This window comes from Symsagittifera roscoffensis, chromosome 2, assembly GCF_963678635.1.
Source record: "Symsagittifera roscoffensis chromosome 2, txSymRosc1.1, whole genome shotgun sequence".
NCBI lineage: Eukaryota > Metazoa > Xenacoelomorpha > Acoela > Convolutidae > Symsagittifera > Symsagittifera roscoffensis.
The window spans coordinates 41700220-41717428 of NC_087063.1; the positions used below are offsets into that span (position 1 = coordinate 41700220).

Here is a 17209-nt window from a genome sequence, read left to right on the forward strand (position 1 = left end):
GGTCTGTTTGTAACCCTGGTACGGCTGCCGCTGAAGCGGAAGAGCGAAAAATTGACAAGTATAAAGATCTTATCAATGATGGATATCTTTTTCAACCGCTAGCTTTTGAAATTCAGGGCGCGGCCGGACCCAGCACAGAATTTTTTTTGAGCAAGCTTTGTAAGAACCTAAGCATATGCACTGAGGAACTCAGAGCAGGCAGCTTTTTAAAACAGAATCTCCCTGGCAATACAGATTGCGAACGCCGCTTGCGTAATCGGAACAATAAATGACAAAATAACTTTCGACGAAGTTTTTTATTTGTAACACTTGTATATTATATTTTCTCGTGTCGAGTTGCGTGTTCTTATTGAAGAAACGTAACCCGTATCGATTTTAATTGAAAAGGACTTAAACACTTGTCATCTTCTTTTATCATTATCACTTCCATATCTAGAAAATTCCAAGGATTTTGACTGGAATACGTGATGAAGGGACTCCTGACTGTAACCGCGGTTTTTATGATACTTTTGACCTTCTGATTACATTAAAAAATATTTAATAAGTTTATGGCAACATTTAGGTTTGACAACAACAACAATTTGAAAGAAAAAAGGTTTAGTAAAGGACAGAAACAGAAGCTAAAGGTGTATCAAAAGCCACCCTCAATTTTAGATTAGAGAAGTTGAATGATAATTATTTTTGAACGTCATCTTCATAGGTCTATCCCATTGTATATAGTTGATTGGTTCTATGAATTATGAAATGACGGAAACAACCAGCCAGACAGCGAATCCTGAAGAGTTTAAACGCCGAAGGAGACAGGAGAGAATTTTGAAGAACTCGGGTCAGCGATTGGCGAAGATCACGTACAGCTGGTCTGAACCTTGCAACAATTTGACAGAGTCGGTTATCAATCATGCGTCTGAAACACTGTCCTCCGAATCAAAGGCAGTCAGAGATAGTTTGCTTTGTAATGCACAGGATCCTGCATTGCTGGACAAGTTTTTACCTGCTCCTTTATTTAACAACTCGCGCCAAAATCTGGGTCTCAAAGAGGAAGACGCCTTCAGTGCCCTTCTGGAATTAGATAGGAACGTTATAAAGGATGTATCCACAGGCAGTTCTGACATGATTGAGACAAAATCGAAAGTGCCTTTACTTTTTATTACCTTGGGTCTGATATCAGCTCTTGTGTCTACGTTTTTCGAAGAGTTTTCATCTCCGATAGTCTTGTTTTTAACTGCAGGTAAGTGGCAGTCTTGGATTGGAATTTAATTCATGTACGGTTGTCGGAAAACGTAAGTTAATTGTTTCTAGCTCTCAAATTGCATAAAGATCTTCACTGTAGGCCGTAGGGTAATATCAGTTTGATTTTTTTGTGCTGGTGTTAATTTTCTCAATCTACTTGAATTGATTCGCAACCATCTTGACTTTCTCTACGTTTCTTCAGGCTATACTTCCCTTTACACTTCCAAGGTTTTTTTATTGAAGGAAATAATGAAGGACATTTTTAGTAACATTGGTTACTATGATATTTTCTGGCCTGGCTTACTTGTAAAAAAAGTTCAACGGGCTTTAAAACTGCGTTTGAGCAAAGTAGAAGCTTAGACTCGTCTTGTTTTCTTTTAACGCTTATGTATTTTTGACCGTGTTTGTTTTAGAAGCATCAACTATATTCGTGCGCCAAAAGAAAATGATTGCCGCATGCAGCTCCAGTGGCAAGTCTGAAGATATACTTTTGCTGTTATCTGCGAAGTATCCATCTCACAAACAATCAATCTCCTCAGTTTTCAATATTTTGAAACTATGTGTACAGTTCATGAATCATTTATTGAACTATTTGTTTGGGTTTTTTATTTGCAGAATTTTGATGACCAGTTTTTTTCAAATCGAAAGCTAATACTAAATCATATGGATCTGAAGGTACTTTAAGTGAAAAAGATTTTCTAGTTAAATTTAGCACGAATTTATCATGAGTTACGGCGCAGTAGACGATTTAGTCAGTAATTGTGCTTGCTGTTTACTTTTTTTGCTCACAGAAACAGTTTGAATTAAATATAGTTAATCTTCATCTGATAACCCAATGCTTTATTTGCTTATTTCTTCAATTTATGTTGAATGTGAACATGTTTTGAATTTAGAGTCATAAAACTGCCGGGATAATGCACCGAATGGCTTGTTTCGAGCATTTAATAAAAAACGGAAAAAAAAAGTTTTTTAACATTATTGAATACTCTTAGGATATTTTGGGATATTTAAATGAGGAATAAGATTTATCTTGGTTGCGGCAGCGGGTAATAATTTTTAAAAAATAAATTTTTATCTGAATTGGTTGATCTTAATTGATTGTCCATAGCTGCCCCAGTTGATAATCAAGACGCCGAAACTGGCAAAGTTCGTCCTGATATCGCACTGCCATTATTATTATTATTATGAAGAATTCGCAGCTTGAGCTGCAGGGATTTCTCCCTATAGTTTCCATGGATTTTGTCGACAACTGTTGCAAATACATATGTAGATCCAAGAGCATGAATTTGAATAGTGCCAATTTCTCTTGAAATAACTCCACATCATGTCCAAAAGAACACTTTTCAGATTTGAGATGTTGATGAAGTCGATGAAATGTTGTATGTGATTGATTCTGTATCCCGTACGATACCAAAAATCCTGTCGTTGAACTTCTACGATTCTAGGCAATATAATCTTCTTCGTTCGTGAGTTCTCGTTAATACTGTACATATTTTCGAAGGATACGTTTTATTTCCCATCCAGAATCTTCCGGTAGAGGAGAAGATCCTTAAGTACCTGAAAATACATAGGCGGCAGAAGATTGTTTGTAACAAGACATTCGAAATAACTCAAATTTGGGTTTATCCACAACATAACTTTTTTGTTAAAGCTCTCAATTGCTTTCATATCGGATATGTTTGCTGTCCAGCATTCCGAGGCGTATAAAAGAGTGGGATTTATTGTAGCTCTGTACAGATATGATTTTGATTTCTCGTTTATTAAAAAAGACGTGTTTCGCTTGAGTAGAAACAGAGTTTTCGTTCCTTTTGCAATGCGGCTTTGAATATGTTCGCTCCAATTAAGACTTTCGCTTATTATCAGACCGAGATCTTTTGCAGCGACAACTTTTGGAATTTTGCAGTTATTAATCGAAAATGAAAATTCATTAGGGGAATTGTATCTTGTTTGCCCATTTAACTTGAAATTAATAAAGCCACATCTCTTCATATTAAAGAGTAGTAAATTGGTTTCACTCCAAATTTGTAGTCGCTTGATGTCCTCCTGAAGATGAGAAAGGTCACTACCCGTTGTTGAAATTTTGCTAGTCAACTTAAGATCATCTGCAAACAATAAAACCAGGGTGCAGAATATCGACGTCGGTAAGTCATTTTTATATAATAAAAATAAGAGTGGTCCAATTATAGAACCTTGCGAACCCCAGAAGTAATTGGCATTTTACTTGATACAGATGAGTTCACTTTTACGGATTGGGTGCGACAGGATAGATAATCATGTATTAGCCAAAAGAAATCTTCAGATATTCCAAGTTTAATCAATTTCTTCAGGAGAATTTCATGCTTGATCGTGTCAAATGCCTTAGAAAAATCTAACAGAAAGGTGAGAATGTCCGTATTACGGTCTGTGACAGAAGCATACACTTGATATAGATTAAAAAGGAGTTGGAGAATTGCAGACTTTCGAGGCATGAATCCATATTGACTACTTTCTGCAATGCATAAAAAAGCCTCCGCAATAGGTTTCAACATGAATCGTTCGAAAACCTTTGAACAGATATTGAGTAAAGTCACAGGTCTATAACTTTCTGCATCCTTTTTGCTTCCCGATTTAAAAAAGAGTAATTATACCATGTTTCCATGCTACGGGGAATTTCTTTAAGCGCTTAATATTTTGAAATACAGCAAAAAGTGATTTAGATAAAACTGGGCTGGTTGATTTGAGCAATACCGGCGGGAGCTCATCGGGCCCACGACTCTTGTTTACTTTTAGTTGATCTAACTCGTTTCGAATGTCTTCTATACCAAAACTAACTTTTATGTTTCCGAAAATTGTATACTCACCTGGATGGAATGATACATAGTTTGGATCTTGTACGATCGTAATGAAAAAGCAGTTAAATAAATAAGCTTTTTACCTATCCCATTTTGCAACAAACGATTTATAACAACTGGTTGGGGGAAATTTATCTCTCTTTCAACTTTTGAGGTACTTGAATATGGCATTCTGATTGCGCCCCTTGCTCAGGTTCTCTTCATACACAATCCTATCATTGGTTTGCATTGTTTCACAGTGATCGGTCATGGATTTGAGTTTCTGTAATTGATCTTCCGATGGGTTAATTTTCCGCCTTAGAAAAGACTTGTAAGAAGAAACCTTATTAAGGTAGTGCGAGGTTTCTGGTTTAACCCAAGGTTGAAAATTTTGTCGTTTTGGGTCCTTCGTGGCGTATGTTGCGATATGTGGTTAAACATCCATTCGTACCAACAAGCTACATTAACGTCGACATTACTGTAACAATAGGCTTTGAAAGGAAACTGAATCATAGACGCCTTTAATCCATCATATTCGCATCGGCAATAACTATAGTAAATACTAATAACTTTTACATATGATGGTAGAACGCAGGGTACTTCAAATTTAATGGGATAATGATTTGAAAAATTTTGCATCAGATTAGTGTCCTTTTTCACGTTTATTATACAAACTTCGTTGTTGGTAAAAAGCAAGTCAAGCGTTCCTGTTTTAGCCGTCTCAAAGGAAACTAGTTGTTTAAATTGGCACTTCACGATCATTGATGCGAATGTGTTTTCATAGGAATTTATGCTGTCGTAAGTAAGCCAATCAGTTTTTGGAAGATAAAATCACCAGCGAGGATAACGTGATGATTCTGAAAAGTTTGTAGAAAATCTAAAAGAATTAGCATATCGTCTATTGGAATCCGGCGGTATAGACTATTATCGGGAGGATTGTATATTAATACAAATAGGAATTTGTTCTTGCTCTTGCCCGCTCCTACTTCGACTAGAACTAGTGATGTGCTAAAAGATTCAGGTAGGTTTTTATTTGATAATTCCGTATGTGGAATGTTATCTTTGACTCCAATTAAGACACCACCATGTTTTCCAATTAATCGTTCAGCGCGATAAAATTGAAAAGTGCTCAGGAACAATTCTGCATCTGAGACTTCAGAATTTAACCAGGTTTCCGTTACAAGTATCAAAGCCTGAGCGAGTTAAAAAATCGGAAAAGGTTACTCTTTTCTTTCTGCTTAGTAGGCTTTGGGCATTAAGTAACAAAACGTCATATTGCAATTTTAGTCAGTTTTCATTGTTCTCTGCTCCCTCGGGAAAAATGTATTCTTCGTCCTTAACGTACAATTTGAGATTCTTGATTTTTATGCATTTTCTGTCGATATTTTTAGAACTAATCAATTCCCACCTCTTCTTTAACAAACTTTGCTCTATCTTTCTGTCTGATGGGCTCAAGCATTTCGAAATGTATACCTTGTTTCTGAAGGTTCTCAATAAATGCGCTTTGGCCAATATTTTTCGATTATCCCATGCACTCGGTAGCGTTACAAGGATTGATCTGGCACGATCAGTTTCTTTCTTTATAGAACCAATTCTTTTGCAGTCTACTATTAGGAAATTTTCGTCTATGTGTTCAAAAATGTCATTAAGCTTTTTTTTTCATGCTCCATAATTTTAAATCTTTGTTCTCATCTTCTTTTTTAGGAAAAAGTTCTTTCACGCCGTCAATTTTGATTTGATTTAAATGCACATCTGAATTTTGAGGCTTGATTTCAACTTGTCTACTGACCGGGTTTAGTTGTTTTAGCTCTTTAACATCACGTCTTATTTCAGACAAAGAACCACTTATCTCGTTTTTGTCATAGAGTTGTTGTCTTGCCTCGCGTAGTTGTGAGACCAGCTCTCTTGTCACACAGATGATATAATCTTTCGTCATTTTCTTGAAACGAGTCTCGACCACATCACTGGATGCCTTAACCAGTTGCTCCACCACTGGATATTAACCATTCCCAGCAGACTCCAGCTTGGATTTGCCGATGTCACCATCACTTTGCCTATTTGATTGCACATTTGCGTTTGCATTTACATCAGTGTCAGCCATTACGTAATATGAAACTATTTAATAAGATTATTGTAGAGAAGATTGGAGAAGATGTTGTACCCTGGTGGTGTTTGTGTTTCTATCCGCATCCGTAGATTAGAAAAACCCATTCATTTGGCCGAGTCCGTATGTTCTGGATATTATCTCACTGCTGGGAGCTTAAGTTATCGTTTAAACTAGAGGCGGCTTCTGATTTTTGGTTGATTTACTTTTGGCGGAACAAACGAGTACTTCGCGCTAACTCAAACAGCTGATTCTTAGGATTTTTCGATATGAAATAAGATTAATCTTGGTTTCGACAGCGGGTAACAATATTCCAGATATATTAACAAAATTTATCTGAATTAGTTGATAGTAAGTGATAGTCCAATTATTGTCCTGTTTTGTGCTTGGGCGTCTTCGCGAGTTTCAGAATGTTGCCTTGCACGAGAACCTGAGGGTGCTTGTTTGGCTGAGCAGACTGAGGAGGGAAGAGGGTGACTGTCGACTTGTCATCAGAGATGGCGAGTTTCAGTGACTGGAAATAGTTGCTGACCGTCTCATGTCTTCAGGGTCAGGACCCGACGTGTAGATACCTTCTGGAGGCACTGAGAAGTCAGCCATATAAAGTTTGAATAAGGTAAACGAGAGGACACCGCCTTGGACAATACCAGAGTGCATTTTCCGAGGCTTGGAGCACTTCCCTCTGAAATTAACTTTTGCTTGTCTGTCTTGCAAGTAGTTAATCATCCAGCGTTTGACACTGTTCGGAGCTCGGTTGAGCAGAATGCGCTCGGCAAGGCAGCTGTGATCTACCGTATCGAAAGCGGAGATGAGATCGAGAGAAACCAGGATGGTCCTGTCGGCTGGCTTCTTTTGGTTGAAGCCACGAGTGATGTCAGCGACAATGTGGTGAAGGGCAGTCTTGGTAGAGTGGTGCTTCGGAAACCGTGCTGGATTGGTTGTAACATGGAGTCAGTCTCGTTATGAGACAAGAGGATTCTTTCCATGATCTTGGCAGTGGCGCAGAGAAGGCTGATGGGTCTCCAATTCTTCGCAACAGAGTGGTCTTGCCAGGTTTGGGGAGAGGGATGACATTGGACTTTCTCCAGATAGTGGGGATGATGCCAGCGTTGAGGGAGAGCTGGAAGGTGTTACACAAGTAACTGACGGATAGCGGTCCTAGTTTTTTCAAGTGCAGGCTGGTTATCTCATCCGGGCCAGCTGCTTTTGACGGCTTGGCTTGAAACTGAAATATATTCAGTCGAAAACATTCAAGAAATTGCGGGAAAAAGTCTCGATGATTGTGTAGGAACAAAATTTATGAGTTTATAATATGAAAATTAGTTATAAATATTTTAGACCAGGTAGTTCTAGACCAGGTTTTAATATTCCGGGAAGTTAAGTTATTTTAAGATTATTGAAACAAGAATTAAAACAATGAGATTGTGTATCAAGATTTAAAACCTTGAGATGTCTGCAAGTATATCCTTTTTAACAATTGGAAAAAACTTGAAACTGAAACTTGATGAGGCTCTTTTTCCTTTCCCCCCACCTGCAAATTTTTCAATTTGAAATTACTGTTCACTTTGTCCGATTGTCATGAAAATTGACATGCAGACTGATTAGGTCATAACAAACATATTTGGTCTTCATAATGAACCTTGTAAAACCACTCGTTAGACTATAAAATTCATGTTTGTGTGAGGTGGGGGGGGGAAAGGAAAAAGAGCCCTTGATGATAATGAATAAATGATGGGACTCACAAATCCATGGGGAGAATATCTTCTCAAAAGCCTCATTTGCTACTACTTCTACTAATACTACTTTTGTTTGTGAGTGAAGTCATCTACACTTTCTAGCTATTCTTGGATTTGAAATATTAACATTTTAAAAAGATCATAAAACCATACAAGTTTTGCATAAAAACATGTTGCGGCTATTGAAAATATGATTCATCGTCCGATTTGAAGCCGATTTTTGTTTTCAATTTCCTTGACTAATAACTGTCATTTTTGGATGAAAATGTCTAAACAAAAAGTCATTTTTGGATAAAACAAACCGACTACAAGCTTATAAAACAATCAAAATGAAAATAATCAATTTGAAATAAATCCGATACCAAAAATTGTTCTTTGCTGAAAGATATACAGGTTGACATAAAGAAAACAATTTTTTTCAAAAGATCTATAATAACATAATGGACTAACTGTCATTACAGTAAATATTCAGATGCCTTTTTGATTTAAAGAAAAACAAAACTCAGGCTATAGATATGCTTGGTAGCATTATAAAATGAATGTTCAACTGTGACAACATATGGTAAAATTTTTATGGGAAATATTTAGTTATACAAATTTTGACTCGTTCTTTGATATTTTGGTGATATTTGATACTTAAGGCTAAATGCCTTTGATTGTTCATCTCAAAATGCATCTTTAAAGATTGAAATTAATTTGTTAGATGAAAAGTTTTCTGTATAGAACGGAAGTTTTTAAAATTCAAATCTCTATAGAACGGATAAAAATGAATTTTCGAAATACATCGATGCAATGCATTTTTTAAAATCCATACCTGGAACACGAACTTTTCAGGAGACTGATTTTTTTTTAGTTCAAACTCCATGGCGCAAGCCATATTTCCAAATTCCATGGCTCCAGCCATATCTCGAATTGAAAAAAATGGAACTCAAGTTTCTTGAATGTAATTGGGAACTGACTTTGTCCCTAAAAATGTTACAGAAATTGACCTTGCTTTGATATTTAACCTGATTAATTTAAAGGCTCCTTCCTACTTGGTCCAGGGGTAACGTGTTTGCCTTGGCAACCTAAGGGCTAGGGTTCGCGTCCCAGTGGGACCTTGCTGCTTTATGCTTGTTTTTGACTTAGTGAGCATCTGCCCAAGTATGGTCGTTTCAGTGGACCCCGAGATTCTACCCAAGTATTTTCGGCTCAGTTTGTATATTTTATGCTTATTTAATCCTGTTAATTGTCTTTTACGACAGTTTTGCTGCAATTGAATTTTCAGTAATTGCAGCAAAAAGTTACATTTTTTCAACTCACTGATATCCGTCTCATTTTCTATTTGCTAACTTGCAATGCTAAGCTTGCTTTGTATCGCAAGTGGCGCAAAGCTCTGCTTCGCTTCTGTGTTCAATATATTTTAACAACACCTTACAATGCTCCTATAGAAAAGTACATAATCAGATAAATAAATCGTCGGCTTAGAATTTTTCTGTCATTATTTATGAATGATTATGAATGATCAGCTGTGACAACATATGGCAAACTTTCGTGGAAATCTTTTATTATACATGTGGTGTCTTTTGTGATGTGTCAATTTTTATTTATACTTTATATGATTCTTTATTTTACTTGCGAAAGCAAGATTCTTGAAATCGTGAACTAGAACTTTTTTCCATAATCAATTTTTCTTACAAAATTTCAACTTGCTTCATTATTGAACCTCTTTTTTGAGACACTTTTCTCGAAAACTGTTCTACCGTTTTTCAAAAAAAAAAAACAGGGTATCACTGGAACGACCGCCTACTCCATTGTGTGCCTGCATACTCTTATTACTCTCTCCTTACTTTGTTTCTCTGTTTACCGCCTTCGAAAAAGAATATTTGACCCATGTTTTTTTTCGTTTTCTCACAAACTACCCTTCCAAATCTGAGGTTTCCGTTTTTATGAATAGAAAGAGTTTTCGAAAGCTCTTCTGCATGAGCGATTATGCCTTATTTTTTTTTTTATAAATTCGGTTTAGTCAATTTTTGATTTTTGAATATTTGTTGTATTTTTTTTCTCAAAAAGTAACCTGTCAAATCTGAAATCTTGGTTTCTTGGTCCCTAAATGAGCGGCCACTCACAAATTTTTTCTCGGAAAAATGAATTTTTTTGACCTTTTCTTAAAGCTTTTTAGGCTTGCGACTAGCAAGCGTTGTCAAATAGGAAGTAGGCCTTTTTTCGGGTTAACAACTAGTAAACAAAATCAATTGATTCAATTGCTGCTATGCTGCTGGCATGGTGCTCAATTTCATCAAAACTCATTTTCAAATCCTTGGTGCAATATTTGTTTCTGGCAACTAATTACTGGTTGTTGTACCACATTGGTTGTAATTTAACCAGCTCAAATTTCACCTTTTTTTTTCGTCTTTTTCATTGGCTTGACAAATTTCGGCCTAATTAATATCGACTGAGTTTCTAATGGTGCAGCAATTTTGTTCTGGGTTTTCTGGGCTTCTGTTGCAATTTTTATTGACCAAAACGATGTTTTTGATTTTTTCCGTTTGATTTTCATAACATTCATTTTTGTATCGCAAGTGGTGCGAACTTCAGCTTCGCCTTTTTGTTTGTTTTTCAACCCTTACAACGTCCATGTGCCCTGAAATTTGGCTTAGAGGTAGCGTGGTTGCTTTTTCGGGGTTAGAGTCACGGCAGGACATCGCTTTTTTTCAGTATGTTTAAAATTGAATGTTTTTCCAGTAAAAATTAATTTGTCGGACTCTCGTTTGTCTGCTCAAGTATTGTCGGCTTAGTTGCCACATCTTGGATTTTTCTTGTACTGCAAGCAAGTATCTTGCAAGTGTTGATCATTGTAGTCTCAGGGAGACATAAAGTTGATTTTAAAAATTTTTTATGAAGTTTTTTTTTGGCTCAACTGATGTCAAAGATTGTCGGCTTTGTTTTTGCTTCCATAGTTTTGTTCCGTTATTTGGCATGTTAAATTAAAATTGCCGTTTGATAAAAAATTTGGTATTATGAAACTATATTTGGGTTTTGAATTTTCTAAAATTTTTAAGTTTTCCCAGTGGAAAAAAACTGAAATATCTATTGATTCAGTTTTCTCGATTGGATTAAATTTGTGAAAAAAGGCAATCATAAAATGTTCTTGAAATTTAAAGGGCTTTTGTGTTACTTATGTTTTGGGAAATTGGAAAAATATTGAAAAGTATTCAAAAATAGGTCAAGCATTTATTCGGTTTTCTTTAGTCGATTGGACTTTCCAACTGTCTGAAAAATACATTGATCTTGAAAACTCAAAAGTATGGGAGTATCGTTTTTCAATCAACAATGGGCGCTCGCAGCTTTATTTTTCAGTCTGCACGAAATTGACTGTTTTTTCCGGGAAAACTTGATCGTCGGACTTTCGTTTGTCTGCTTTGTTTTTTTTTCGTCTCAGCTGATTTATCGGGTATTTTCCTTGTGCTGTCGGCAAATTTCATCGTAGATGCAGGTGTTTTTTTACTGCTGTCATTTGTTAAATAGTAGCCCTGACAAAGTATAGTTTCCTTGTTTTTTCGCTTAAAAGCTCTTCGGCCGAAATGGTTTATTAGGCTTAGTTTTATCGGCTAAGTTCTCGTATTTTGTCGCGCTTCAAAAGCAAAAACGAAATGATTTTTTAAAAAAGTTTCAGTTAGTTTTTGTTGCATGATTTTAAAGTATAAAAATTGTTCAAACTTTTTTATGACAACAGTTTTTTATGGCATTTTTTGTTTTTGGCTCAAAGGTCGTCCACGCAATTGTTGTCGGCTAAGTAGCCGCCCAATGAAAACTGAAGGCTTCTTTATTGCTAGTGGTTGTTTTTAACTGTTTTTTGAAATTATTTTAATATTTTCCTAAAAAATTGCGTGTTCGATTGTTATTTCCGTCTCATTTTCTCTTCGCTCCGCTTCGCCTCTGTGCAATTTTTGTCAAACTAGTGGCCTATAAATAAGTAAATAACTTTGTTCACTGAATGGTCAAATGGTTATTAGTATAATATTTTACCCGCTGCATGCTTGGTTAGTGTACTGCTGTTTTGCTAATTAATAGACTGGTTACTGTTTTGGCGAAATATGTGCCGTTTACATAAAGAGCTACTGAAGTGATACTATGTCTACAGCTGAAAAAGTATTCATTTTTTGTCTGATTTTTTTAGATTTTGTTCCAGTTTTTGTCGGCTTACTTGCCGGTTGTTTTATTTCGTTAATTTTTTTGTGAATTTTTTCAGTACTTTTTCTCCTTATATTCCAGAGGGTAATTTAACTGAGAAAATGCATGTTTTCTTAGTTTTAGTACTATTTTTTTGGTTGCATGGTTTTTGATTTTTGTAAAACCTAAAAGTTTGTGGGATTATTTTGAATATTTATCTGTTTAGTTGAGCAATTTTATTTGAAATCGATTGAAATTGATGGCATAACGTATTGTTTTAATTAGTGAAAATTATTTCGAAAAAAGTCATAAATTTCCAGAATATTTTGTTACCAATTTTGACTTCATTGTTCTGTCTACGAAGATATGTGGCAAGTTTTGCACGATATTCAGGAGTGTGGTTCTTTCTAGCTGAAGTTTCTGAAATTTTTTTTGTTCTTTCTGTTTTTTTTTATGATTACCTTTTTTTTATTGCGATCCAACGGCTCTCGTATCGTTGCGCATCAACTTCATATTCCATGAGTCTGATGTTAATTGGGCCCTTGCTTAAGCCTTCAGAGTTTTCTTGGGTTTTCTGCATTTTTTTCTCTGGAAGTTATTTAGATTTTATGCTTTCGTTTTTTGTGTTTTTTTTTCAATTTTGATCTTAGTTTACAGCAAATAACGGACAGAGCCTTTTTTCTTTTTGAAGCTTACGATTTCTTTAATACAATTCATTCAAGTTTTTCATTTCGTTTCAGACACATTATCATTATCGTTCAATCTATCTATTATATATTTAAATGCGGGCTTCACTATCTCGCCATGTTTAAGCTTTTTCAACGTATTATTTTTTGCATGTTTAACAAAAGAATTTTTGCACGCTTAAGCTATATCGTATATTGCAATGGTTAACATTCTTGTTTCGTTTTTCCGCCAGTTTAAATTCAGTGTTAAGGGGATGCTGTCAGGGTTTCCCCAGGTGTTGCAATTCTGGCCTCGATATATGATTAACCAAATTCTTTTAGTTTACGAGAAAAGGCAATTTTTGATATTTTTAGAAAATTTCAAGAAAACTTAATTTTAATTTTTTAAAAAAAATTTGAAATTCTCAACCCTGTAGTTGGGTGCTGTCAGGGTACTCTCAGCATATGCGAATCTTGCCTCCAAATATGAGTTTTTTAGCGTTTATTTTTTTTCCGTTTTTCTAGTGATTATTCGTCAAAAACTGTTTTCTGATTGACTGATTTTACTAGGACTCTCAAAGATGCTAAAATTCTGTTTTTCGTTTAGATTTTTTAATCACAACATGCAGAAAAAAACGATACCAACTGGTAAAAAAAACTTTTTTGTTTTAAAAATTTTTTTAAGACTGTCGGAACATTCTGTGCTACTTGCAGTAACCGGCTATCCTTATTTCTCATTGTTAATGGTAGATATGCATATATAAAAATTTTAACATTGAGCCAGGAAACAGTGGAGGGACAGTTGACGAACCCGATTAAGTTACAAAGCATTGTCCGTTTTATCAAATAAAACTCAAAATTTGTGATTTTGATTGAAAGTGAAAAAAATAATAATTGAAATCATAATGAAAGAAAACATTGAAAAAATTTCAAGTTTCAATTAACATAATGGAGCAGATTAATGGCATTGTCTAGACAGGTTTCTGACATAAGGTCCGAGCTCTGCATCAATAGTTAAAAAGATTGTTCAATCGTGGTCTGTATAAAACCAATGTAGTAGAATGGAAACAATCGCAGAAATTCTGAAAGCTTATTCATTTTCTGGTTTTTTTTAAAAAAAAGAACATCCTGGGTATAAAAAGCAAAGCCTCAGATTGGTTGAACAGTCACCTGAAAAGTAACAGTTCTTGGAGACAGAACATGTGCGAGATGCAACAGGGCTCGATGTTAGGTCCTCTTCTGTCCCTTATTTTTATAAATGATTATTCGAGTGCGAGTAAAAGTTTTGAAATGTTTTTTTTTGCAGACGATAAAAATTTCAATACACTGGGACGCACAGCGCCAGAAGTTCAAATTAACTCGACTAAATTAAGTGTTTGGCCAAATAGTAACAAATTTGCTAAACTTTGACAAAACAATGCAATTGAAAAAGGATTAAATTCTTCCATTATAAAACCACCATATATCGATAATGAACACGGTTAAAGTTTTTCTTTGTGCAAGTTTTTCGGGACCAGGATAACTCTAACTTATCATTTTGAACATAAATTCAACATGTTTCTAGCCAACTAGCAACTGTTGGTATTGGGGTTGTTGGTAAACTGCGCCATTTCGTTCCCAAAAATCAGCTCGTTTGTATTGATAAACTCATAATTAATTTATTGATTTAATATGATGTTCTTGTATAGAGCTGGTTGATTTAGTTATTCGTCTCTCAAGTTTGCTTATTTTCACAGAAAAATTATGAAGTTCATTTGTTTTAATAAGCACCGCGACAGCTCCAGTTGTATTGTTAGACCCTTGATTAAAATTGTTTTTAAATCATTGATTCAATACGGTGTTCTTGTATATAGCTGGTTCTCGTCGAGTTATGTAGTTTTTATTAGAATTGAGTTACAAAATTCAAAGTTTTTGTGGTTTCGATTACAAGCGTGAGCCTGGAAAATCAAAACCTGTTATTAGGGCTCATGAGCCTACTGTGCTTACAAGAATAAGAAGGGCACGAGAAGGAATATGGGCAGAATAGGAAAAGGTAAAAGAAGTGTAAATTGAAAAACTAATTATTATAATTAAAAATTTAGTTGAACGGAATGATTTTTTATTTAAGTACGAAGTTGTCCTACCGTCCGTGGCGCAGTGGTGAAGCACCGGCCTGTATCGTCTAATTTAAAAGTTTGATCCGGCTTGGGTTTTTAAAATGTTTGTTTGAAGCAGATCGGTTGATCTCGTTACCTATTGTTTCAAAATTTAGTACTGCTATTTACATTGATAAAAGTGTGAGAATCATTCTTCAATAATTTTCACAAATTAGTTCTTCTTTGATATCTAAACATGAGCGTTTCTAAAAAATGCCAGTTTGCTTCAAAGTTTGCTTGGTTACATAAAATATTCGTGAGTCATCATTTCTTCGAAAACTTTAAATAGTTTCGGATTAATTCAATTAAGTTTGGTAATTCCCGCTCGTTAAATTGTACACCTTAAACATGCATACTTAAACTCTATGCATGTGAAGACAGTTACAGAAGCATCTTGTTTAATAATAGATAATTATTTAAATTCAAGTTATTCAAATTAAATTCAACTATTTTGCAAGGTTAATTTGACAATTTTCTCTCTGTGCTGCCTTGCCACAACATATTAAAAAGTGTTTTTTACTTTCATGGTGTCCCAGCGAAAGCACTTTTGTTGCGAAGAAGTTCTCGCATGCCGTTCCGAAGATCGGTGGTGTTGTCGGCCATTAGTCGGGTCACCATTCGGTCTGGAATGCATTTGTTCAGTCTGAGTCGCACTTGGTAGTCTGTCTCATGTTCTGCCTTCCAAATAACTGAAACAATCAAAGCTTAAGGGAAGGTCAAACTGCGGGACATATTTTAAATTTTCTATATCGATTTATTTTTCTTTTAAATTTCAATATCTTCGCAAATTGTTTGTCAACGAAGTTAACTTAATTATTATCATAGAACCACAAATGAACTTGTTTTGTTCATACTGGCCTTGTATGAGTTTGCGTCTGTTCCCTCCGCCGGACAAAGTGTATACGAGATCGTAAAGCACTATACAGTAATGATCGTTTTGCTGCACAAGTTGAAGCAACTCCTCCCAGCATATGAATCCGTATCTACACAACATGAGCCGGTTGCTGAGCATGTAGCATAGAATGCTCCGATCAAAGTTTTCTTCGCATGGTGAACTTACCTATTTAGCTTTATCCGTATGTTTTATCTTCTTGCTCCATCTCGTAAGGTGGATAACTTTTTATAGTATAAAAAGAAAAGTTGTTGTGCAAAAGTTTTCAATTGTAGCTTTTGATTCGAAAAAAAAAACAGCTGAATTTCAGTAAAAGATCAATATTTGAGTCATTTAACCTAAAATTTTTACTGTGATCGGTTTTTATAAAATTTACGCTCAGTTTTGAAAATAACCGATGCTTTCATACGTGCCATAGGCTTTATTCTTGACGTTGGTGAAATGTATGTTTTTTTTAACGTACTTACCTTCTAGCTCTAACCCGGAAACTTGTATTTTCCTTGTTTTTCTCCTGAACAGAATCCGCAAGTATTTCAATAAATCCGCGTGGCTCCTGGTTTGTCTTCAAATCAGAGAACAGTCGCGCTATTTGGGAGTCAATCTCTACTTTCACTTCGGGAGAACACTCGTGCAAAACCATAGCCATTTGAGCTATTCTGGCTGAGAAATACAGGTAGGAGAGTTTTATGCAGGTAGTAATTGACAAATGAGATTGCTGTTGCACTGGATGCAGGTACAGAGTTTTTTCATTGCTTCGTTTGAAGGAAATAAATGAATAATTAATTTTCCCATTCACAAAAGAACATGAATGATTAGATGAGGAAACGAAAAAATAGTCCACGCTGAGGTGTCTGCAGCTAAAAGCAGATCATGTATATGCGTCTTTAAAAACCAGTTTTTTCCTTTGAATAAAATTTTTTTTTTTTTTGCATGGCGTTCTGTCGTATCCGGTTGTGATAATGACCGACAATCATATGATTGCGGGTTCAAATCGCACGTGAGCTGCTATTTTGCAAGGTGAGCGATAGCAAAATAGCCCTAGCTTAATGGGTTGATCTTGATTAAGTGAGCTCAAATTGAACTTAAATAATTAAACTCCGAGTTAGGCCTCCACCTGGGTGACTAAGAAAGTGTCATTCAAGCGTAATTTTATAAAGCGCAAGTATTCCTATCGATTCAACAAGAGAGAATGTGAACATTAAACTTTCTCAGCGAGATAATCAATTGGGAAAACTTCGGCCAATGGCCTTTCAAGTTAAGCCGTGAACATTTAGTTTTACTCAATTAAACTATTTTTTGTTTCACCCTAATCATTAGCATAGGAGTTGCAAAAGGGTCTAGACTTTTTGTCTCGTTAAAACGTTTTTCTCAAGACTCATCTGGTGCTACCGTGGTTCAAAATGAATTCAAATTTCTTTGTATCCCGGCCCGGGTACTCTTAACCAGGAGGTAACGAATACGCCTGGGACGGAAAGGGTCCTGGAT

General features: G+C 35.4%; 1 protein-coding gene and 1 long non-coding RNA gene across 2 annotated transcripts; one reads left to right on the forward strand and one right to left on the reverse strand.

Annotated features, from left to right (window-relative positions):
• Positions 1–595: 595 nt before the first annotated feature.
• Positions 596–2107, forward strand: LOC134840206 (uncharacterized). The gene is made up of 2 exons (XR_010162408.1): positions 596–1228; positions 1644–2107. It is a non-coding gene; the product is annotated as an uncharacterized LOC134840206 (long non-coding RNA).
• A 13185-nt stretch (positions 2108–15292) lies between these two features.
• On the reverse strand, positions 15293–16482 carry LOC134840642 (uncharacterized). Its single transcript, XM_063856596.1, has 3 exons — positions 16192–16482; positions 15691–15815; positions 15293–15521 (listed from the first exon to the last, which is right to left on the reverse strand). Exons 1-3 carry the CDS (start codon positions 16368–16370, stop codon positions 15355–15357), a joined length of 471 nt encoding a protein of 156 aa, XP_063712666.1. The 5' UTR covers positions 16371–16482; the 3' UTR covers positions 15293–15354.
• Between the last annotated feature and the right edge of the window lie 727 nt (positions 16483–17209).